A 24,472-nucleotide genomic window follows, 5' to 3' on the forward strand; every position below is an offset into this window, starting at 1 on the left:
ATTTGGGTGTGCAACAGAAATAGTAATATAGTCTGGCCAAAAGTTAAAAAGCAACGCTCATGTTGGTCAGCACCATGGAAAAAGAACGAATTCAAGTATTCTATTAGTAATCATTGTGGTTATTGCCTACAAATACATGAGTATTGTATTTCTCTGTCAAATGGTTTCAAGTATAAAGATTACATAGCAATTGGAAGCTTAGCCTTGGATTGGTAACAAATCGCTTCTCAAACCCATCATCTACGTGATGAGTTGGTTCTAAATGAGCAATGAGTACCTTGTGGATCCTTCAACGAAAAAATATTGTGCCACAAGTCTGAGCATTGTCCACTCCTCTTATACTACTGGGCATGAGTAGTGGGACAATTTGTAGACGCCAATCATTATCAGTCGACTCTAGTAAGCAAAGCCCCAAGGGTGAAGCCATTACCGAGGCTTTGTAAACTTCATAGCCTATTTTCTGTTACTAGTTATGCTTTGAAAAAACCGAGAGACTATGAAGAATCATATTGAATATAATTTTATTAATCAAGTTGATTGAATCATTGCATGTGCATGGACGAATGAATGTCATTCTTAAAGTCTGTATGGTTTTGAAATAATATATTTATTTTGGTTGATGAATAAATGTGCAATCCCTAAAATAAACGTCAATATTGGAAATAAAATTGAATCCATTGTGACTATTGAAGAACTTTAATCTTAAAAAATTTCCTTTGAAAGTTCCTGCATACAAACTGTTTGATAGAATTCCTAATAAGTTGTAAGTTTCAAAAGGGGTATCACAATTGCATCATTGTTGTTATCTGTGGAAATGTCACATCCCAATTTTTGGCTCAATAATGCACCTTTATAGCCGTTGAGGCTTAATGCGAAGTTGAATGATTGGTTAAAGTTGTAATTCATTATGGTTTCATTTGACAATGAAGTGATGATTATTCGTTATGATATCACTGGAAATTGGAATAGGGGTTAATCATCATGATGATATATGAACTGGAAATGGATGGCTAATATGATCATATGCTATGATAATTTTGATTTCTTAAAATTATGAGAAATATGTTATTACCATGATAAATTTCTCTTGCAGGATTGCGACGAAGGGGGGAAGCATTGCCAGAAAAGGAATTGGGCACGGAGGCACCACCTACCATTGAGAGAATAGGTAGGAGTCCTAAACCACCACAACCAAGGAAAAATGGCTATGCAAGCCAGCGTATATATACTATGGGACAACCATCAGCTATCCAGTCCAACTTATATAATTAAATAATTACTCAAGCACAAATCAAATTGAGAACAATAGCTACCTTTAAGTAATATTATTTTATGTTTTTATATTATCTTATACAACCGGCCCCTATATCTTATGTTTTAATATTTTTCCAACATTGGCTATGGTCTTAACATTATTCCAACTTGAGCGATCCATATTTCTATAAAGTTTTCTCATCGGCCTTATATTATTTTGTTGTGGGAGGCCACATTAATATTATTTTGATTGCCACATTAGACCGATGGCCATGTATCTTGTAACTCTTGCCATCCTTGCAATCTTGCTCATAATTGAGCATGCAACCAAGAAGGCTAAGTCTTTTGTGTGGTAGCTCTTGAGCACATATAATATTTTCTCATCTTGACAAAGCGGACCACGGCAAACAGAGTCACTACCTCTTTTCTATTCTCAATATTCCTGCGACTTGGTACACCTCATTACAAGCATTGCATTCAATCGTATTCATACTTTAATGCATAGTCCATCATTTGCAGTTATAAGCCTCTCGGAGTTGGGCATTCCATGCATTATTAATTGTTGCTCATACTGTAAGCCGACCAACAATCAAGTCATGGTATTACCTTTGTTTTCATGTGAATATATGTTGCAAATAAATCGTGAGACATAGCAGAAGCCGTTTGGAAGATCTTAATATTGAACTTCTCGGGATTCTACAAGGAAGTCTCTATGCATGTTCTTATATAATATATATATATATATATATACACACGTTGATATTCCAGAAATTTGTATTATTTTCTATGCTTATGAATTGACTATATGTGCCTTATGCTTTTTCCTTATGCTGATTATTGTATTGTGAGCAGCAAGGCTCTAATATAATCATGAGAATGTGTGGATGTGGGATGAGCCTTTATTTGAGTTTTTTTTATTTTTTGTTTGTTGTCAACTCTTTCAAGTTTTACACCCACACAATTTTAGTCTTAGCTTATTAGGACAGATAAAGCGTTGAACATAAAATCATGGAGATTACACCCACACAATTTTAGTCTTAGCTTATTAGGACAGATAAAGCGTTGAACATAAAATCATGGAGACTAACTTATATGAATCGTCCCCACACTTCTAAGGCTATAGACATTGTTAGTCCTATGTGGCACATTGGTCTTGAACAATACAATTACACTTATCAACAATTTTTAGCATGCTCAATAGACTCAAATCAAACCAATATGCTTAGAAGTGAACCTGCCCCCCCACTCAACAAGTCAAGGTAAATTCTTGGCCACTAAATTACAAATAAGACCACACCGCATACTCCTGAGTTCGTAAGAGGCAAAGTGCTAAGCCCTACTTGAGATAGCATGCATTATTTGAGCCATCACCACATGTTCATCCAACACCTCAGGGATGCATGGCAATCCATTGCAGATTCTCTTATGATGCTCTATGGCAGCATAATTTTCACACCCATGGCTTCTCTACAACGTCCACAAGCTATCCTGCAGCTCCAAAGCAGTTTGGGTGGGGTTTTGTCATGTCTTGAAATTCAGATTTCCTCACAAGTACCAATCCAACATTAAAGAATAGCTAGCTTTTGTCTCATGTGACGCACAACAGAGGAATTTGCTTAGTGGACTTCATTATATTAGAATAATGTAATGTTCCTTTAATGGTCATCTAAGTTAATCTTTAGTTTATTAGGTAGTTTTTATTTTCGTCTTTAGGTCACAATTGTTTCATTACAAAAATGTTGTCTTTGTAAATCTGTATACGGAGCTTTCTATCTCCTCTATTTATTACAACATCGATTTACCCTAGAATGGTATCAAAGCAGGTCGATAAGATTTCATAAATTTTGGTGCCTCTTAAAATCTGGAATTAATTTTTTTTCAAGAAATTTGTCTTCCGATTTTTTAAGTAAAAATTGTTGGAGATATTTTATGAAAATTTTGTGGTGTCTTTGGAGATTTTTTCTGAATATTGCAAGCTTGATCAAGGGTTTGATCACGCAATTTCCTAATTTGGGCAAAAGTGTCTGATTTTGTAGTGTTGCATGTACTTACATTTGTTACATGTACTTGCATGTATCTTTTGTGAGTTGCATGTACTTCCATGTTTGTTGCATCTAGCATGTGTGGTTTGTGAGTTGCATGTGCTATTTTACCATGCAAAGCCCTATGTTTTGTTGCATGAAGGTTTCTATAATGGGTTTTCATTATCTTTTCCCTTAAAAAATTTCTATGAGTTTTTATAATTTTTTCCCTTAAAATTTATGATTATGTAATTCGCAAAGTTGTATTTCTTTGTGGGTTTTAATAAATTTTCCCTCAAAAATCATATTTTGGGTTTTATAAGAATTTCCTAAAAAACATGAAGCTTTTATTCTCTTCTGTGTATTGAATTCTGTTGTTTGGTTTTGATCGATTTTTCACCTCAAAAAGTGTGGTTTTTATAATTTTCTCCTAAAAAATCATGACTTTTGGCAATCTATTATGAGTTGTAGTACTCAAAGGCAAAAGTTCTTGGTGGATCATCTTGTAATCTGTTTTGGGCCATAGTGCTCGCCTGCAAAAAGGGTTCAATTTCAATTTCAAGTAGTGTCTCTAGCTATAGGGAGTAACATCTGATTGGATGGCTTCTTGGTCATTAACATCTTGCTGATCCAAGGAGGGTCTTAACAACAGCTGAATGTTCTAACGAATTTATGACCCCAAGACATGTAGTCTTCTGCAGAGTAGTTAGTTGATGACCATTAACGGAGGGTATTAGAATATTGTAATATTTCTTTAATAGTCATCTTAGTCTTTAGTTTATTAGTGATGCATGAGCATCTTGGGTTCATGGCAATCTTGCATTAACCAAATTGGTTTTGGTCTTTTGTTTGTTGTTTCAGTTTGTGAGATGATATGTGCAATTCATGGTTCGTGCATTTAGCATGGGTGATTGTGGCATCTTGTTTAGGACCTATCATGGATCATTCTCCTATGATCACACATCATTTGGATTCCTATTCAATGAGTTATCATGATTTTTCCCTCGAGTACCGTGTTCTTCATTGGTACTTGAGCAAGAGGTGAAATTTCATTATGTAATGCATTGTTCATGGTTTATGATGATCATGTCTTGCAGTGAAGATTCTTGGATCATGTTTAGACCTATATCTCGAGTCGTGCATCTCTCTATGCTTAGTGGATCAACCATTGATCTTATCTTTAGGGTTTAGTCTGTTCATTGTAACATGTTTCCTTGTTATTGGGAAATGTGATTATTGAGCTGAAATGTGAGTCGTGATTTCTTTAAATGTAATGTAATACTGTGAGAGAGGCATCACATAGGATCAAGGGATAGATCAAGGAAAGGGATCATTAAGAGATCGGAAAAAGAGATTGAAGTTTGTTTCCTTTGTATTAGTTGTAACCGGGAAGGCCTTACAACCCGACATGTATGAAGCCAATTGGAAATGAGTTGCAGACTGATTATAAATTGTTCTTTGATTGTATTCTTCTTGTTTTCCACTGTGTTACTCATTGTTGCAAGGTGTGGCCTTTAGAATTCTCCATCCTTGAGTTGCATCAAATGGTATTAGAGCAGGTTAGTGTTCCTTGTGGAATGGTTCGTGTTGTGAACCCTAGATTGATTTGGTTGTAGGCTGTTACATCCCAAATTTTGACTGAATTTTAAATTTATTCATAGCCATTAGATTGAACAGATTTTTCTTTCATAATCATGTGAAGTAGGTAGTTATTTATATTTGTTGCATTCATTATGTTAATTGTTTTACGAAGATGGTCGTTATTCATTATTTGTCATGTGATGTTTAGCAGTTGCTTGATTTTGGGATTATGGTTAATAATCAAATTCTTTATCTATATTAAATGTTATGATGAAAATTATTATGGAACTTCTTATTATCGTGGAAATATTGCACGGATGATTACAAGAGAAGATGAAGAGGGGAAGCATTGCTAAACGGGATCAACGGAATGGGATACTAGCTTAATCCAATCATCAAGTTGACAAATATGACCTTAAATTACCTTGGTAAGGACCTAGCGACCTGAACTTCAAGATACAATTGAAGGACCCGCATGAGCTATTAAATAAACAATTTAAAACATAAAATTAATTTAATTAAAAATAATATGTACCTCAAAGGTTTTTGATTGATCTTTTCTCCACATCATTATAATATATACCTCTGTATGTACACATAGATATAAGAATAAAGTGACACCATAATATTATTTTCTTTATAATAAAATGATGCCACCTCATAAGTATATGATCTACGTGCATATAGCTAGATATAAATCATAATTATTTTCGATTTATAACCTTCAAATCTTTTTCCATCTTTTTATTCATTTTCTTTTGCTTGAAACCAATTTAACACTTGGCATATTTATTTGGCGTTCAAGAGCCAAGATACTTCTTTTTATGTTACGGCTTCTTGGAAGCCAAAGAGACATATTATCTCTTTATATTATGAAGTCAAGAGAGGTGGAAGACATTCTTTTTTTTTCCAACACCCGACTTCCTTATCAGTTGCAACTTCTTTATTTTCTATCACATGACCTTCATTCTTTTACCACCCGATACCTTTGCAGATTTCCATTTGATACTTCTATGTTTATGAACATTGCCAACCTCTTCACATTCTGCCTTGTATTGCTCTTATCTTTGCTGAGGACGTGATTATAGTTCACACAAAGTTTGCGCCTGGAGGACTTTTTGAGGAAGAGCTGAAACATTAACATCTAGCAAGACTCCCATCTTTTCCAAATTACACCAGGTTATGTGGTCAATTATATTTCCAAGTATTGCTATAATTTCGTTACCAATTGTTACTACATTCTGATTTCCATAGCAGTGAGCTGCAGTTTATATTCAGCATCCTTAAGTATCTTCGGTTAGACCCTTTAAGAAGGTGTCGTTTATGATAAATAAAAGCAAAGTAACCATGACATGGAATCATAATTTATGCCATAACCAGCCAGAATCAAATGACATTTTCTTCTGTAAGTCTATAAGAACACATTTTTCTCATCTCAGATTGTGATAAGCTGGAAAATATGTAATACTCATGAATTAGTTCAAAATCAACGGATAGGCTGATTACTCTGAGATCCAAGCACCTAGGACTCACCGGCTATATAGCCATGGAAAAGGTGAAGAGGTAAGATGGAATCTGCAATGACATGGAAATAAAATCAGATGTGATACAATAAATCTTAATTAATTTCATAGCTCATGCTCGTCCATATTATTGTTTCCTTGTTGTCAAGTCGAGCGATGGTGATCGGGTCAATGAACCCATCATAAAACCTTGGCCAAGGTCGTTTTAAGGCATGTTTGTCATCTATGATCACTTGATGTCAGCGGAGCCAGTTATTCAAACATATCCATCCATAACTGTGCGGACATTCTAAACACCAGAATGCTCAGGTGGCTGGACTAAAAGTATCTCAAGCCTGATCTGGGGGTAGGGAGAGCCTTTCTAATTCAATAGATTGTGTGGGGATAAGTATGGTCCGAAGTTGGGAGGTTAAACCTAAGTCAATGCTTCTCCTCTTACCAAAAGCCGAGGCTTGCACAGCCAACTAAAGACTCACTGGATTTTACTCGTATGTTTTTCTTCTTCTCATGTTAAGTATTTAATTTATTTATATGTAAGGATGAATTGTAAATCATTATTTCAGTTATTACAATTTATCATTGTTACAGTTATTTCAGTTAATCGTTATTATAGTTATTACAGTTATTTCAGTTAATCATTGTTATAGTTATTACAGATGATCATAGTTTTAGTTGAACCTTGATATAGATATTTCAGTTGAGCCTTGTTATTTCAGTTAATCGTTGGTAGTTAAAAGCAGTTAATGTCCCATGAAAAAGAATTCAATTTATCTATTCAATAATCTGTTGAGGAAAACTTCTTCTAGATCGTCTTTATTTTGTTATGAAAATCCGTTTGTTACATAGGGTGGCGGATTGAAATCTGACCTACAACTTGCAACGGATTATAATCCTATAGAGCCCTACTTGATTCGGTTGTAGGGGTGCAAGCTTGTGTTATGACATATAACTTACTGAGGGTTGTAAAGATGGTTTGAGGAATGAGAGATGCAGATTATGTTGTTATGGAAATTGCCGTTAGACTTGAAGTTGTTGAGACAACCCAGCAAAGAGGGAGACCTATTGAGGATGTTAGTGAAGATGAAGATGAAGCTGAGGAAGTTGATGAACAAATTCCTGATCTTGGGCAAGGTGAAGAAAGATTCTCGAGAGCTTTGACAAGAGTAAATGTGAAACCTCATTCCAATCTTCCTAAATATGATGATAAGCTTGGTTCGGATGAATTATTGGATTGGATCTCTAAGATGGAGAAATATTGAGTATAAAGGCATGCTGATAGATAAGAAGGTGAAGAGTGCAAGTACAAAGTTGAAAGGACATGCATCTTCATGGTGGGAACATTTGCAGACTAATAGACAAAGAAGAGAAAAGATAAGATTAAGACTTGGGTTAAGATGATTAATAAGTTGAAGGGTGAATTCTTATCAGGTGATTATCAAGTTTGGATTATCAAGTTTGCTTGTTGAAGTTGCAGAATTTGAAACACATGATTGTGAAAGACTACACCGAGGAATTTTACCAGTTAGATATCAGATCTGGACATGTTGATGATTGAGTGGAGAATTGCTAGGTATTTGAAAGCATTGAGGACACCCATATAGGATGAAATCAGCCTGGTCAAGATGGAAAGCATTGAATAAGCATATCAATTCGCATTGAAGGTAGAAAAGTTGAACAAGATGCATGAACAAAGAGGAAGAGGAAGAGGAAGAGGTGGTAGATTTTGTTAAAGTGTAGCTTCAGTTGAAGTACACATTACTTGATATATCAGTATTTCTATCATTACCATATATAAATATGTATTCACTTATAACCACTGATATTTATGTTAAAGTTTCACATTAATTCAAACGCATATATATAATCCTCATACCTTCCTAATTCTCCTTAATCATTCCCGATTATCTTTTTTTGCTATTGAGTGGTTTATATGACTGTTGGCTGACATATACATGTCATGTCCCTATGGGAACATGACTCCTCCAACAAATAGATAATACTAGTCGCTGGCTGAGGAGGATACCAATAACAATGGCAGTATTCCTTCTCCAGCAGTGATATCAATATTTAGTTATAGTTAATCTGCTACTGATAAATAGTCATAACAGAATAATATCAGGGTTGTCAATAGTATTTTTCAGTCTACATCATATTCAGAGTTCTGTCACAAATATAAGTATTTGTCATTGCTTAAAGGTTCATCACTACTGATCTCTATCAGAGATCCAAAACATTTACATGGTACCAAAGCCACACTGGTAGAGAAATTCAGTCAGCCTTACACCAGATTTAAACTATTAAAATATCTTCAATCTAAAATGATGGTGAATCACATAGACTAGAAGACAGACTTGAAGGGGCCTCCAACTTTGCATCATGGAAAATACAAGTAATGATTATTCTACGAGAAATGGAATTAGAAGGATATATAGAGGAAAATAAATCTATGCCAGTGAATGATCCAGACAAAACAACTTGGAAAAGACACAATAATAAAGCTACGAAGATCATTATAGATTCTGTTAAAGATCACATCCTCCCATCTATATCAAGCCTTAAGACAGCTTATGAAATGTTTTCCACTATTAAGAATACTTTCGAAATTAATAACACTAGTAGATTGCTAACATTGAAGCAAGATCTACTATGCACCAAAATGAAAAATGGAGAATTGATTACATCTTATTTTTTAAGAATCTCAGAGTTGAAAGATTAACTTGCAACTATTGGAAATCAAGTAGATGACAAAGAACTTGGCATTATAGCACTAAAAGGACCGCCTCTATCTTGGGAAACGTTTATTCGTGGACTAAGCTCTCGATTGGACCTTCCGAAATTTGAACAACTTAAAAACAAATGTACTCAAGAAGAGTCAAGATTAATTTCTAGAAAAATCAATTTAAATCAAGAGGGAGACATTCAAGCTCTCCAAGTCAACACCAACAATAAAGGAAAGAAAGGTCAATTCAAACGAAAAAAAAGGAATTAAACAAAACATCCAAGAAACTAGATTGATCAAAAGTACAATGCTTCGAATGTGACAAATTTGGCCATACTAATAAAAACTGTCCGGAATGGAAAAAAATTCAAGCAAATCTAGCAGAAGTCAAAGATGAAAAAGATGAAAACTTTGCATTCTACTTAGCACTCTCAAGTGAACTAAACTCCAACGAAAACACATGGATTATAGACAAAGGAGCATCGCATCATATCACAAGCTTTAGAGATAAATTCAAAAGCTTTAAAGGATACTCCTCTGAAGAAGTAACTATTGGGGATAACTCTACACACCCGGTAAAAGGTATTGGATCATGTTCAATACAACTGAATTTAGGTATCATTTTTCAACTAAAGAATGTTTTGTTTGTACCTGGTATAATAAGAAATTTGGTCTACATCTCTGGCCTTGCAAACCAAGGGTATCGAATCACATTCCAAGAAGATAAAGTACTATCTTGACCAAAGAACTGCAACATTAAGAATTCTATATCCATCAAATTTAGAGATGGAAGTTTGTACAAACTTTGTAACCATCAAAATCTAGCCCTAAATCATGAAATCTCAAACAAGAATGAGATCTAGCATAGAAGACTAGGTCATCTTCATTTTCGTGCTTTATCATCCATAGGAAAAATAGTAACAAAGTTACCTAGTTTAAAACCTAATCATTCTGGTATTTGCAAAGGATGTGCCCTAGGTAAAAACACAAAAGGCTCCTTCCCCAAAAGTTAACACAAATCTAAATTTGTACTTGAACTCAATCATACTGATTTATGTGGTCCAATGTCTGTACCTTCCCTAAGCAGATGTCTCTACTATGTAATTTTTATAGATGACTATTCTAGGAAAACTTGGATTCACTTCCTTAAACAAAAGGAATAACCGAAGTGTTATCCAAATTCAAAGAATTTAAGGCACTAGTTGAAAACCAATCTGAACAAAAAATCAAAATCCTAAGATCAAATAATGGAGGTAAATACATCTTAGAAATTTGTAAAGATTTTTGCATCTCTATTGCATTTAAGAGGTAGTTTTTTGTACCATATAATCCTCAATAAAATGGAGTCGCAAAAAGGAAAAATAGATCCATTATTGAATCAGCCAAAGTTATGATGCATGATCAAAACCTTCACACCTCCCTCTAGGCTATATTCAAAATATATGTCCTCACTCAATATTGGAAAATACAACTCCTGAAGAAATATTTACGGGCAACAAACCAATTTTAAGCCATCTAAGAATATTTAGGTGCCCTGTATATATTTGCATCCCACAAGAAAAGAGAACTAAACTGAAACCATCAGAAAAGAAGGGCATATTTATCAGATATAGTGAATCATCCAAAGGTTACAGGATTTACATCCCTAGAGAAAGAATTATTGAAATCAGTAGAGATATAAAATTTGAAAAAGAGACGATGTTTAACCTCTCCAAGAACATTGATGAATCATACTCAAAACCTACTATTGAACTAAATGAGAATCTTACAGTAGAGAATGAGAGGGAGATTGATACTAGAAATCTTGCACATCCTAATCCAAATTCAGAAGATACTGAAATTACTAACAATAAAAAGAGACCATTTTGGGCAAGAAAAATGATAGAAGAAAATCATATAAAACCAGATGTAGTCAGAGAAAACAAGAGAACAAGGAACCATTCATGCTATGTAGAACTACTCTCTGAACTCATCAAAACAGAGCCTACAAATGTTGAAAAAGCATTATCATGCCAACCTTGGAAAGATGCAATGATTGAAGAATATCAATCCATATTAAAAAATGATGTGGGATGTTGTCCCCAGACCCAAAGATAAATCAATTGCCTATTCTAAATGGCTATTCAAAATCAAGCATGCACCAAGTGGCAACATTGAAAAATACAAAGCCATATTTGTAGCTCGCAGATTCTCACAAAAGGAAGGAATAGATTAAGAAGAGACTCTTGCTCTAGTCTCCCAGTACACCTTTGTCAGAACCATTATAGTTGTTGTAGCATCCAAAGGGTGGAAGATACACCAAATGGATGTCAAAACTGCATTTCTAAATAGTGAAATTGAAGAAGTAAACATCGAACAACCTGAACAATTTATCACTCATGACAAAAATTCTCATGTATGTAAATTGAAGAAAGCATTGTATGGTCTTAAACAAGCTCCCAGGGCATGGTACGAAAGAATAGATAGCTACCTCTCAAAATTAGGGTATTCCAAAAATGAAGTTGATCCTAACATATATTTCAAAACAGTTGAAGGTGATATGATTATTCTTGTACTACATGTTGATGATTTACTAGTAACAAGTGAAGAACATCTTATAGCAAAATGCAAACAAGACCTAACAGCAGAATTCGACATGAAAGATCTAAGGCTTCTTAATTACTTCCTAGGTCTAGAAGTCTAGCAAAAGGAGAACTACATCTTCTTAAATCAAGGAAAATACATTGTTCACATTCTAACTAAGTTTGGAATGATGGAGTGTAAACCCTTAACTACTCCTATGGAAGCAAATCTACATAAATTGAAGAATGACAGATTTCAATATGAATCTACGGATCCTACTTATTATAGGCAAATTATCGGGTCATTGATGTACTTGGTAAACACTAACCCTGATATTTTTACTGCAACTAATGCCTTAAGTCAATTCATGTGTGAACCAAAGAAGATACATCTTATGGCAGCCAAGCACATTCTACAATACTTACAAGGTACAATTGGTATGGGTCTCAAATATGATCAAGTTGAAATTAATCTTCATGAATATTTAGATTCTGATTGGGTAGGCAGCTCTATTGACGGTAAGAGTACCACAGGATGTTTCGGTGTCGGTTCGGCAATGATCTCTTGGTTTAGTAGAAAACAATCATCAGTCACCTTAAGCTCTACTAAAGCAAAATACATAACTTCTTCCATGGGAGCCAGAGATGTAGTATGGTTAAGAAAATTGCTAGTCGTATTATTCAGGAAACCCTTGTAGTACACAGTCATCCACTGCGATAATCAAAGTTGTATCAAGTTTTCAGTGAATCCAGTTTTTCACAATCGAACTAAGCATATTGAAATACCTTATTATTATATTAGAGATATGGTAGATCGAGATGTTCTCAAGCTAGAATACATAGGTACAAATGAATAGACAGCAGATGTATTTGCCAAACCTCTTGCCAAGCCCAAATTGGAATATTTCAGAAGCAAACTTAGCATGATTAGATTGTAATTGTAAACACTGAAATCAAGTTTCAATCTTTTATTTATGTATATTCTATGATATATGCTACTATCTTATGGTTGTATCAGATATGTAATGAAAAGTTACGATCTTTCGTTGACATATATATTTAGAAGGAAACTATTGTAAGGTGACGATCTTACAAGTGGTAGACCTATTATCTTAACAAAATTATGTTGTTGTTCTGGACTGCCAGAAGTTAATGATAACAAACATATTATGATTTGACTTATTGTCCCAGAGTGCCAGAAATCATAATATTTGTTGTGATTGAGTTCGTGACATTGTGACTTCAATTATCTAATGAACTACTCTAGATCACTGTCTCTAAGTATTGGAAATCAAATAACCCATTCTCCTGATGGATATCATTGATAATGATACCAATGCACACATCAAGAGAATATGTGAAATTTTGTCTTTGAAATGTAAAGAAGTGTAATTTCAAGTACAGCTATAAATTCTTACTCTTGATACTTATGTTAATATAAAGCTTAACACTGATCATAATAAAGTTGAGGTGGTTCGAAAAAAGCATTTGTAGGACCTGTTTTCCATGCTTTAAATCTTGATCTTTGCCAATTCCTTCCATTCCATTACTACTCTAGATCACTGTCTCTAAGTATTGGAAATCAAATAACCCATTCTCCTGATGGATATCATTGATAATGATACCAGTGCACACATCAAGAGAATATGTGAAATTTTGTCTTTGAAATGTAAAGAAGTGTAATTTCAAGTACAGATATAAATTCTTACTCCTGATACTTATGTTGATATAAAGCTTAACACTGATCATAATAAAGTTGAGGTGGTTCGAAAAAAGCATTTGTAGGACCTGTTTTCCATGCTTTAAATCTTGATCTTTGCCAATTCCTTCCATTCCATTGTAAATCTTGCAAACTTTCATGAGATAACACTTTGTGAGTATTATTGGAAACTATTCACATGCCTTGACTAAACTTCCATAATGGCACATGCAAGGAGTTTTAGATTTAACTAAAGCTCGAGAGCCTTGTAAGTATATTCAACAAATGTATATTGTGCATATCATGCAATCACTTTATTTTATGAGAACACACTTATTCAATGCAATTTGTAGACAATGCTCACACTTTTTGTTTTGATTAAGGAAAAAACAGGTTTTGAAGGGACCCCAAAACCCTATTACTTCAGATATTGATCAGATAAAGCATTAAGCCCAGCAACAAAATTATGTTGGGAGAGACCAAAAACCAGCATCATAAAAGCCAAAGACCAGCAAAAAGCCAGCACTACAAACTGGCCATAGGAAGACCAAAAAACAAGATCTGGAGCACAAACACAACACAAAACCCAAGAGGGTAAGTCACACAGACCAGTAGTATCAAACAAAAGATCAAGCCAGTTCCTTGATGGCACTAGCCACCTCGTCACCAATAGCGTTCATCCTTTTGGCCACCTTCTTGAGCTCCTCCAAATCATTAGGTTAGGAAGTAACAACCATCTTTCTCTTGCTTGCCCTAGTCCTTTTACCAAGACCAAAACCATCCTAGGTAGCCATATCCTTATTAGCATCCACAATGATGGCTCTCGTCTCCTAGCACAAACTCTCGAGTTTGTTGATCAGCACATCCATGTTCTCCGTAGTCAACTATATAATCTTGAACCTATGCTCAAGGATCTTCTTCAGCCTAGCCTCCATTTTATTCAGCCTCTCGGAAATGATCTCAAACTTCTCCTTCAACACCCTCATAGACGACCTCTCAATTTCAACCAAGTCCACCACCAACTTTTTCTCCTCGATCATCCATAAAAACATCCTTATCCCCTGTAGGATTAGAAAAAGCTTGTTGCAAAACATCAATCTTAGCAGAAAGGGCCCTTTGCTTGAGGTTCACACTTTTAATCTCATGGAAGGCCCACCTATTCACCCTGAAAAAGGTCTAGGGACAGAGCTTTGACCATTTGAAAAACAGCTAAGGGAGGCTCTTGTTTATCTTGAAACTCAGCAAACCATAGGTCCCCAAACACCATCCTAGTAAAACCTCTCTTCTCACCTTCACCATGCTACTAGAAAGGGAAAATGGGAACATCATGAATCAAATTGTTTGTATAGTCTTTAACTAAAGGGATCTATGTATCTATTTCTTCATCACTCTGATGGGTGCCCACAAAATTATTAGAAGGGGAACCAACAGCAAGGCTAAGAGGGATCTTAACCGCCGACGGTGAGCCAATGCAAACTTCACCTAGGGCAACACATAATTTGCTAGACTTCTTACAAATATTGACCTTTCTCCCTATAGTATCCTTTTTAGGCTTGGCCAAAACCCTCACCTGAAAAAATGCCAACCATAGGGGACCCTTAAATTTGAGGAGAAACCTTGACATTGTCGCTATCTTTAGTATGCTCACCTTCCCCACCAAAATCAACCTAGGCTTTCTTGGGGGTTAAAGTTTCCTGGGGATGAAAAGCCTCCTCGTTGTCCTCCATATGATTTCCTTCTTCCACAAAAACAATCCTTTTAGGTGGCAGCTTGGTCTTCTTAGTAGCAAGTGACTTCATTTTCTTTTTGGTACTTCCCTCCGTAACCACAAACTCAAAGTCCACATCACTATCAAACACATTCTCGGAAGGAGGAAGGTCCTCATCCCTGTACCTTTTTTTCTTTTTGATAGGTCATCAACCAAAGCCTAGATCATTTATTATCCATTTATTATTATTGTTAAGATTCATTATTATTACGTGTTAATTTCGAGTAGATTCAAACCCCAAACCTCCCCGATGAGAAGCTCACAATTGACCATTGCCTAGGTCCTCATCCTCATTCTTAACTAGTATAGATATCTTAATTGCCTAGGTCCTCATCCTCATACTTAACTTAGTATAGATATCTTAAATAAATTTATTTAAAGAAATGCTGAGAGAAATCCAGTATAAAATGATTAAAATTTAGTTTACTACACCCAAAGATATTTATATTTTCTTGTATCTTCATTTATTTTTTGCATTGACTTATGCTTTATTTTAATTTTCATAAAACATGATAATTCATATTTCTAAAACTTATAATTTTAGTAAATATTTTGTGTAGTGTTTATTAAATTATTTTTTATAATATATTCTATTTATAATAAATATTCAAATTTTAACATCTGGATGGTTGTCAAATTTAACCTAAAAAGTAAATGTTAACATTAACACACTCACATTGTCCCACTCCACCCTTTTCTGCCATAGTAGAATGCCTCTCGGCATTAATAACAAATTTAGGATTTTTCGCATTCTTTGTCCTCAAATACTTATAAAGAATATATTACGATACTAGATAGTTTCTATTATCTCTGTTTAGTATCTAATGGTTATCTATTGTAATCTTCTGTAAATATTAGAATGTTTCTAATATTTAGTTTTTTGTTTCTAGAATAGAATGTTTCTATTCTTTATGATTGTTTATTAAGGAAACATCGTTTAGTCTCTTGTATAAATTGATCCCTTGATTACTGTTAATAACAAGAAAATATTTTTCAATTAATCAAAGCCAACACTCTAAATTTTTTAGAAAATAATTATAATTTCTTGATTGATATTATTTGCCTTTTATTTTCAAAATTATTTACATGCATATTTGCTTTCAACTCTCTCTAATCCAACTAGGGTTTCCGTTTTGAGAGATTTGAATCCGTCGACTTTTGGTTCGGTTCTGCAACCCATTTCTATCCAGATCCATCTTTTTTTTCTGCACATTTCTGCCATTTTTTAAAGCCTTTTTGCAGCCAGGGCCATTTTTGTTCAAAACCCTAATTTTTTGTACCCGATCAAAAAAATTCCAGATTCTTGATGGATTTTTTGAGAGCTCGACAAGGTTGTCATTTGATTTTTCTAGGTGCCTCAATTTTTGGGCCAATGGATCTAGAAACCAACATATTCTTTCTGGGTTTTTTGAGCTCTCTTCTAAGTCATCCTTCGAATTTTTTGGGTCTTCCATTTTTTTGTCTCGAAGAATGTGCCTTCACAAATTTTCACCCTTTTTCAATAAAAAACGTGCTATGGCATCTTTGACTAATATTTCGCTCGAGGGAAATCAGAAGTTCAAGGTCGCCATTATGGCACGTGGAAACAGCGAATGCTAACCATCTTTGAATATTGCGACAACGATCAGGTGGTTCTAGTTCACAGTAGTCTTCTAAGCTGAGGTCCTCTGCTCCAACCTCAGAAGGCTTTGGGAAGAAAAACATTCAATGCAACTATTGCCACAAGTTTGGGCACATGAAGGTTGAATGTCGAAAGCACTTAGCTGCCCTATATAAGCAATCTAGTTTGCAGCCCACAACGAACAATGTGGAGCCCTCTAAGCAGATAGAGTCTGCTTTTACACTTTTTAACGGCTTCGTGCTCCAGATAGATTAACCATTAAAGGAGGGTATTACGATAATAGATAGTTTCTATTATCTTTGTTTAGTATCTAATGGTTATCTATTGTAATCCTCTGTAAATATTAGAATGTTTCTAATATTTAGTTTTTTGTTTCTAGAATAGAATGTTTCTATTCTTTACGATTGTTTCTTAAGGAAACATCGTTTAGTCTCTTGTATATTTTCATCTCTTGATCACTATTAATAACAAGCAAATATTTTCCAATTACTTCATAATAGAATAAGGATTAAACCCTAGTGGAGTACCACTTTGGAGGGTTTCTTCTTATGATAAAAAAAGCTAGCATTCAACAAAGATAAGAAGTAGAAAGGAAAAGGCATACGGTCTTTGTATCTGAAATGGTCCAGAAAAACAAAGTGATGCTTGTGAAGCCTCAAGAATCTACCATCACCAATGACAAGCTCCATAATCACTTTAGTCATGCGTTGCCAAAAGGGCTTCAGTTGACTGGGGTCATAAAATATATTGCTCCCTTTTGACTTAAACAAAGCTTCCCACTCCCTATCATCTTTTTTTATTTTTTGCAACATGAGGTCAAATACCTTCCAAACATCGAAATACTTCATACCATGTGTTTAGAGACTAGTGGCCTCCGCAATAACCCTTTCAGTAATCAGACTTCTTTCCTTCTTAGACTAACCATTCCATCATCCCAATCCTCAACAAAAATGTCAGTAACATTCATGTCAAAGCCTTCAATTTTCTCCAAGAAGGGAGTTAAGCCACCCTTATACAACTTGTTCCACACTTCAAAATCCCTCCTGATATGTTCACAAGTCGCATGTTCAAACCTCTTCAAGTTCCCTCCCATCTTAACTTTGCAGGCAATGTACAAAACAAGAATACAACAGAGAAGGCAATATTTTCTATGATAAGCACTCACAACACCTAAAAAGCGTGCCACCCAAAAGAAGTAATAATTATGGTAAAAGAAATATCATCCCTTGTCCTTAAATTATTTGAAGGTTCTTATGTGTCACTTCCATCGTATGTACTTTGAAGATTTCCTTTTTGTTGTTAAATCTTTTGAAAACCACCACATTTCTCAGCTCATTATTAATTTGAGCTTCCATGTGCCATACCAACTTATGATTGCTTCGAACCCCTAAATTAGCAAGAAATGCTCACACTCATTTGTTTCTCTAATCTATCAAGTCCATTTTATTTTGTAGTTATTTGCCAATTTTATAGACATTTGCCTAGTTTTTGTTGAGTCTGCAAAATCCGAGGCAAAAATCAGCTTGCCAAGTCCAACTCTTGTAACACTATTGAGATTGCCAATTATGCAAAGTAATGGAAAGCAAGTCTAGAGGTGTATCCATGGTGTTTTTTGAAAATCAGTATTGATCATTCGTATCAAATGAGTCGATAGTGAGCATTGTCAATTCCTAAAATCTTGTCTGTGAAGGCAATAGTCAGTAATTAATAACTTTTTATAAAAATGATTCATTTTTTGGCATTATGAAATGGATGCATTAGCATACTAGATATGATCAATCATTAGGTTCTTATGTGTACGCTCTGACCCTTATAGTGGAATTCAATCAGTTTTAAAACACCTATAATAACACTCATATGTTTATTATTACAGGTCCTTTATCTTTCTTCTTGTTTCAAGTTTCCTTTCTCTTTTTTGGAAGAAATTATGTTTTTAAAAACCCAAAACAAAATCACTCAAGCTGACCTATTCCATAATGATCTATCCAACTGTTGGAACATTTTGTCACTTCCCATTGGATAAATCATAGAAAGTTTCAAGTAACAAATCTGTTTACTAACACAACCCCTTTGAATAGTTATTGAATATCAATTTATCATTTTTTGGATCAATTCCTGATGAAACTTTGATAGCTGTTAGCAAAAATCAATCTTGCAACTTAGCTCCCCATCAGCCTCGCTAGTCTACGAATATGATCCATAGACTAGGAAATATTTGTCATATAAAACTCAAGATTTAGATATCTCTATTCAGACCAATAATCATGCTTGGTTCTCAATCTGCTCACTACTTGCGGTGCTCAATGCCTAGCTCTTCAATATTCCACCTCCTCGTGAATATTCCTTGCTACAGAGACAGTTTCTCCATCAACTCTAGCTTTCCTAGCCTGGTTTAGTTCATAAATGTTAATATTAACCAACACAATCCAAGTTATTCCAGTCAACAGTTCACCAATACATATTTCACACTTAAGAGTGACAGCAGACGAGTTCACTTACTTCTACACAGAGAAGTTGCAGAATAGAAATGCTTATGGACATGGTCATTAAGGATACAATATGGCAACATAAATGACTGCAAAGTATGGAAAATGAAGCAATGGGATAATGACCCCATGTGTGCCAATTCAGTACAGAGATAGGTTGTGCTTCTGTACTTCCACTAAATTATGCACACAAAAAAACATAAATTACATAGAATATCTTCCAGTAGAGCAAATGAAAAGCTCAATTGAATTCATATCTCCTACATCTTACCATAGCCTGCAAAATCGGACTATGACCTCCTTTCCTGCTAAACTCTCATGCAACTTCTGAAAACTCAATAGATGCTTCAATAGGATATTTATAAATGACTAAGGTGCCTATTATACCACAAAATTCTCATGCAATTGCTTCAAATTCCACAGTTGCTTGATCAGGAACCGATTGTGTGCTTTTAAAGGCCTAAGTTCCATAAAGGAAAGATCAACTGAATTGTCTTGGGTGAGGTATCACTCTTGCTACTATGCCTCTAAAATTCCAAGCATCGTCAAAGATGAATTAAAAATGCACTTGAATGGGTAATAAGAATGTACACATTTCCAATCTGACAATTGAACCCCTGCAGTTTGTTCTGCATGTTGGAACAGGTTTGGAAATACATTTTATTTTTTTACTGATTGTCGTTACTAATAGCAATGGGTTTGGAAGGGGAAAAGCTCATTGCCTTGGTTGTCTAATTCATTTTATTTTTTAAATAAACATTACCACAAACATATATTCTAATTATCAAAGAGTTAAGCGTAGAATATTAATTATCCAAATGAAATAAATTGTTATCCACGAGTAAATTGCTTGCACCAATTTGGTGCATATCTAAATCCTTATCCTATAAATTGTATACTCCCTTCTAATTTGTTTCTAAATTAACAAAAATAAATATTTTTTGGATTTTAGACCTACCAATCAAATTTAAAAAGTTGATTTTAGACTGCAATCACAACTAAACTCCGAAGTAGAGACAGGCTTTGCTATTGTTGCATACGCAAATTATTAAAGCAGATTCCAACTTTGGGCCCAAAATATAAAATATATGACAATGTTCAACACTGTCCAAAACTATATATACATATATATATGCACACCAAACCGGAAATTTTAAAAAAAGCATTCAAAGAGTAGCAAACCTCGCCTGTATGCTGCTTAGTTTGAAGTGCTTCCACAATTTCTAAGCATTTCTTAATGTCAGGAATCTTTGCCTGCACATATTAAATGAACAACAATATTGATATCAAGATTTGAGGTTTCCATGGTACACAATTAATATGAAGAACTTTTTTGCATATTATCATTATAGTTCAATCCAACGTATTCACCCAAGAATAAAAGAATCTTCAAAGTTATTTCAGATGCCCTCATACTGATATCAATCTAGTTTGAAATAATTCATTGGCCAACAAATAAAATGATAGTTAGCAGTTAGGGGGTTATTAAGAGCAAACAAAAAGCAACAGCTATTAAAATAAATTTTGATATCAGCTTCATTCACTTTATCCGAATTACCCCTTTATTACACTCAAAACTACTCCCACGTCACTAGCCAAGTAAGATTTTTTATCAAGTAACCACCTGCAGATCTCTTTGTTGGGCCAGCAATTTCATTTCTACTAGCTTGTAATGCTGAAGCCTGTAGCCAGAGACACAGAGAATAGCTTATTAGACTTGAGGACAATGATATTTAATTCCAAAACCATAAGATTCACCACACTAAAAACATTATATCTCAGCCATATTATCCAGCAATGACAAGCAAACACTGAATACCGTAACAAAAGGTTAAAGTCAATGCAGGAACATGGACAAGCCTTACTAGCAGATATGTGCAGCAAAATCCCCATAATCTAGAAAAGGAAATATTTGATCACACAAAGATCTTGTCAATCAGGGTTATATCAAAGGACTGTGCATCACAATTTCAAATTAGTTAAATCCAGCTACTGTGCACGTCTTTTTTTCAATATAGATACTGACATGAATTTACAGAATAAACACCAAGACTGAAAGTTGAAAGAATCCATAGTACAGACACAGCAGCTATTCAGTATGTGATAACTGCAGCTTATAGAATATTTTGTCTTTGCTCCCTTTAAGCCCAAGCTTCAACATATTTATAATTAGAGACATGTACCTTTGGTAAATTGTCTATTAGGAAAACAACTGTGTGCATGAAACAATTCAGTACAAAGTGTACCTTCCCACATGTCTAATTCGAATGCAGTATTCAAACTAGCATTTCTCTGCACATGAATGGAACTAATCATCTTAGATAATAATATTTGGTTTCTAACTTTCTGCAATTGATTACTTCTTAATCTTTTAACAATCTCCTTATTATTTTAATGTGTTCTGATATACCATAAGCATGTCACCAATGATATCAAACCACACTCTCATCTAACATTGGTTTCAGGACAGATTGGTTTCAGGAACATGTTAACATAAGAACATAAACTTCTTATCTAGCCATGGGAATATTTGTTTTGCATCTTACATTTTCAAATGATGCTGTTCAATTTTATTTTTTCTAACTAACCTGGGTTAAGCACCAAGAAGCCCCAAAAAATAGTATCAGAGGCTGGATTCTGTAACCCAAGGCTCAGCAGATCCAAAGTATAAATATATTATCCATCATGCCAAACACAGCTTGCCATAACAGCATTTATCCATCCCAATTTTTAATTCTAGTCCAAGAAGAGCAATCCTGAACCCTGCTGTCCTTTCCTGACCTAGGAGAGCAAGGTCGTCTTGTTTTCCCCAATGCCATTTTTTACCAAAGAGGCCTTCCATTTCTTATCTTCTATTGTGATCCACTCATTAGACTCTTCAAGAGAGCTTTCGTGCACAGAGGCCACTATAGAGAAGTGTACCACACTCTGTGGGAGAGGAAGCACCAATCTTCACTGAAGGAGGAGCTGTGGGACAATTTTTCAATCAACAAAATCAAGAAAGAGATGCTCAGCGTGAGTTATGAGAATCAAAATGTTCAGAAGAGGAACTGTCCACAGATGATTCTAATAGAGCATCCTCATCATAGTCAAACACCTGGGATTGGTGCTCAACTCCCGTCCAACAAGTAGCCTATCATTGTCAAGGTGCTAAATGAGATGATTTGGAGCAATTTGCAACCAAATGTCCAAAAGTGAAGCATGAACTCTACTTAACAGTAATTCCTTCGTAATCAATCTATTTTTTCCAAATGCTGCCTCCTACTTCAAAAAAAAAAAATCTTCTCCCAATTTTTTCAATAATTTGAGTCCAACAAGAATTTTGGCATCAGCGAAATGTGTTTACAAACTCCTCAAGAAAAGGGAAACAAACTAGATATCCAAGGAATCATCGATGGAGTAGATACAATGCACAGGCCAAAATGTAGAGGTAGGGTCTGTAGCCTCACCCATACTAGAAGATCAGGAAAGGATTCCCAAAGAGGATTAAACTCTGGAGTCCAAGGTTCTAAACCCAAATAAGCTTTGTCCCTGAACCAAAGGCGTCCTTGAACATTTCTTTATCTATCAGAAGGATATTACAGATCATCAAGAACCATCCTTTCACACATGAACAGATAACGAATCCATCTTTCACCAAATGTTTCAAGCAAAGAGACAACCATTCATGAAATTTCACCAAACTAGGCAAGGAGTTACAAAATTTGCAAGTAAAAACAACTTTTTGGAGCCACTCCACTCTATCTTTTCTTTGTATATCTTTATTTCAAACATACTTTTTATTTCGGTTGCATTAACCTGTTCCGGTCATTAGTGACAGAATGTATTTATTATATTTTCTAATGCGAGGAGCATAAGAACTTCCATATCAATCAACTTATAGTTGTTTGCAGTTGCACTGTTCTTTCTCGACAACAATATTGCAACGAAGTCTTAACTCTTTGCAATATATTTGTGGGATTGACTGCTACAAAGGGTTCAAAAAAAGCATAAATCATTTCAGCTTTGAACAAAATAGATTAGAAGGAAAGATATTTTACTGATAATCAGAGTGAAAAAAATAAATTGTAACTTTGCAAAAAGAGAAGAAAAGTGACAAACAGTCCGCTAGTCTGGACCGCTTATTGTTAAAAATTATAAGAAATGGGAAACGATAGCAAATGCAACTGGCGGCATAACCAGAGAACCGCTAATAAACTTAAATGATGTTTTCACAGTGAGTCAAATTATGTGAAATTCACTGTGGTGGTTGAAACCCGATAAGACAACAAATAAAAAGGTAACTAATTTAAATTCAGCGTTTTGAACATAAGATGATGTATATAGGGTTACAGATGTAGCAACCTTTCTTGGAGGGCAGTAAGGGCAGATGTTGCATCAGAGGCAGTTGAATTCAGGAATGTCTGCACATCTTCCACAAATGAAGCCGCAGGAATGCCCCTCTTTTCCGCAGCAGATGTAGATGCAGATGCATTTGATGTCATTTCTAAACTCGGCAGTAGCCAAACCTCGACCAAAACATTCACTCACGGTCTAAGACACTGCCTCTTACGAACAAGAACGAAGCCGCAAACAACAATTCCTTTGCTACAACACTTCCTTTGTCGTTGGATCACGTAGAGGATCGTTGTTATCAATCGGAGCCTAGCATACACTTTTTATTAAAACAACAGACGCAATGCGCACAATGGTTGTAAATGAGTGAGAATCTAAATTAACATTGTGAATGCGTTAATTTTTGCTTATAAATGCACTTGTGATTTGATAAGATCGCTCATATTTTGTTGTTAAATTCTCGTCTTAGAAATGCGCCTGTGATTTGATAGGATGACTCATATTTTGTTGTTAAGTTCTCGTCTTAGAAATGCGCTTGTGATTTGATAGGATGACTCATATTTTTAATCATTAGCACTGGACAAAAACTAGGATAGAGATATAGATAGAGATAAATAGCAGTATACAACAATAACAACATAAACATCTATGCAGAGGAGAAAAAAAAGGATAGATAATATAGAAGAGGAAGAGGAAGAGAGATAAAATAGTAAGATAGAGTGATACCAACATAAGTTGTGTGTGAGAGAGAGAACTAAATATACTTAATTTTCTTAATAAAACAAATAGTCAAAATAAAACCTAGTTATAATAAAAAATTAAAATATATTATATTTTGCCAATAGTGGCATGTTGTGATGGTTAAGTTGTTAAGTTGTTATCTTTGCCATCAAGGTTCAAATCC

The 24,472-nt window shown here is 34.7% G+C and overlaps 1 protein-coding gene across 1 annotated transcript in view; it reads right to left on the reverse strand.

The window, feature by feature from the left end:
• Window positions 1–23,954, reverse strand: part of PFD3 (prefoldin 3) — a 46,436-nt gene extending 22,482 nt beyond the window's left edge. Inside the window, exons 1-3 of the mRNA XM_089810261.1 lie at window positions 23,578–23,954; window positions 20,858–20,915; window positions 20,416–20,487 (exon numbers count right to left, since the gene is read on the reverse strand). Of these exons, the coding sequence (XP_089666387.1) occupies window positions 20,416–20,487; window positions 20,858–20,915; window positions 23,578–23,717 (270 nt within the window). The 5' untranslated portion in view covers window positions 23,718–23,954. The remainder of the gene's footprint in view (window positions 1–20,415; window positions 20,488–20,857; window positions 20,916–23,577) is intronic.
• Between the last annotated feature and the right edge of the window lie 518 nt (window positions 23,955–24,472).

Source organism: Cupressus sempervirens, chromosome 11 (genome assembly GCF_028749045.1).
Source record: "Cupressus sempervirens isolate cs-2001-9-10 chromosome 11, ASM2874904v1, whole genome shotgun sequence".
NCBI classification, from domain to species: Eukaryota; Viridiplantae; Streptophyta; class Pinopsida; order Cupressales; family Cupressaceae; genus Cupressus; species Cupressus sempervirens.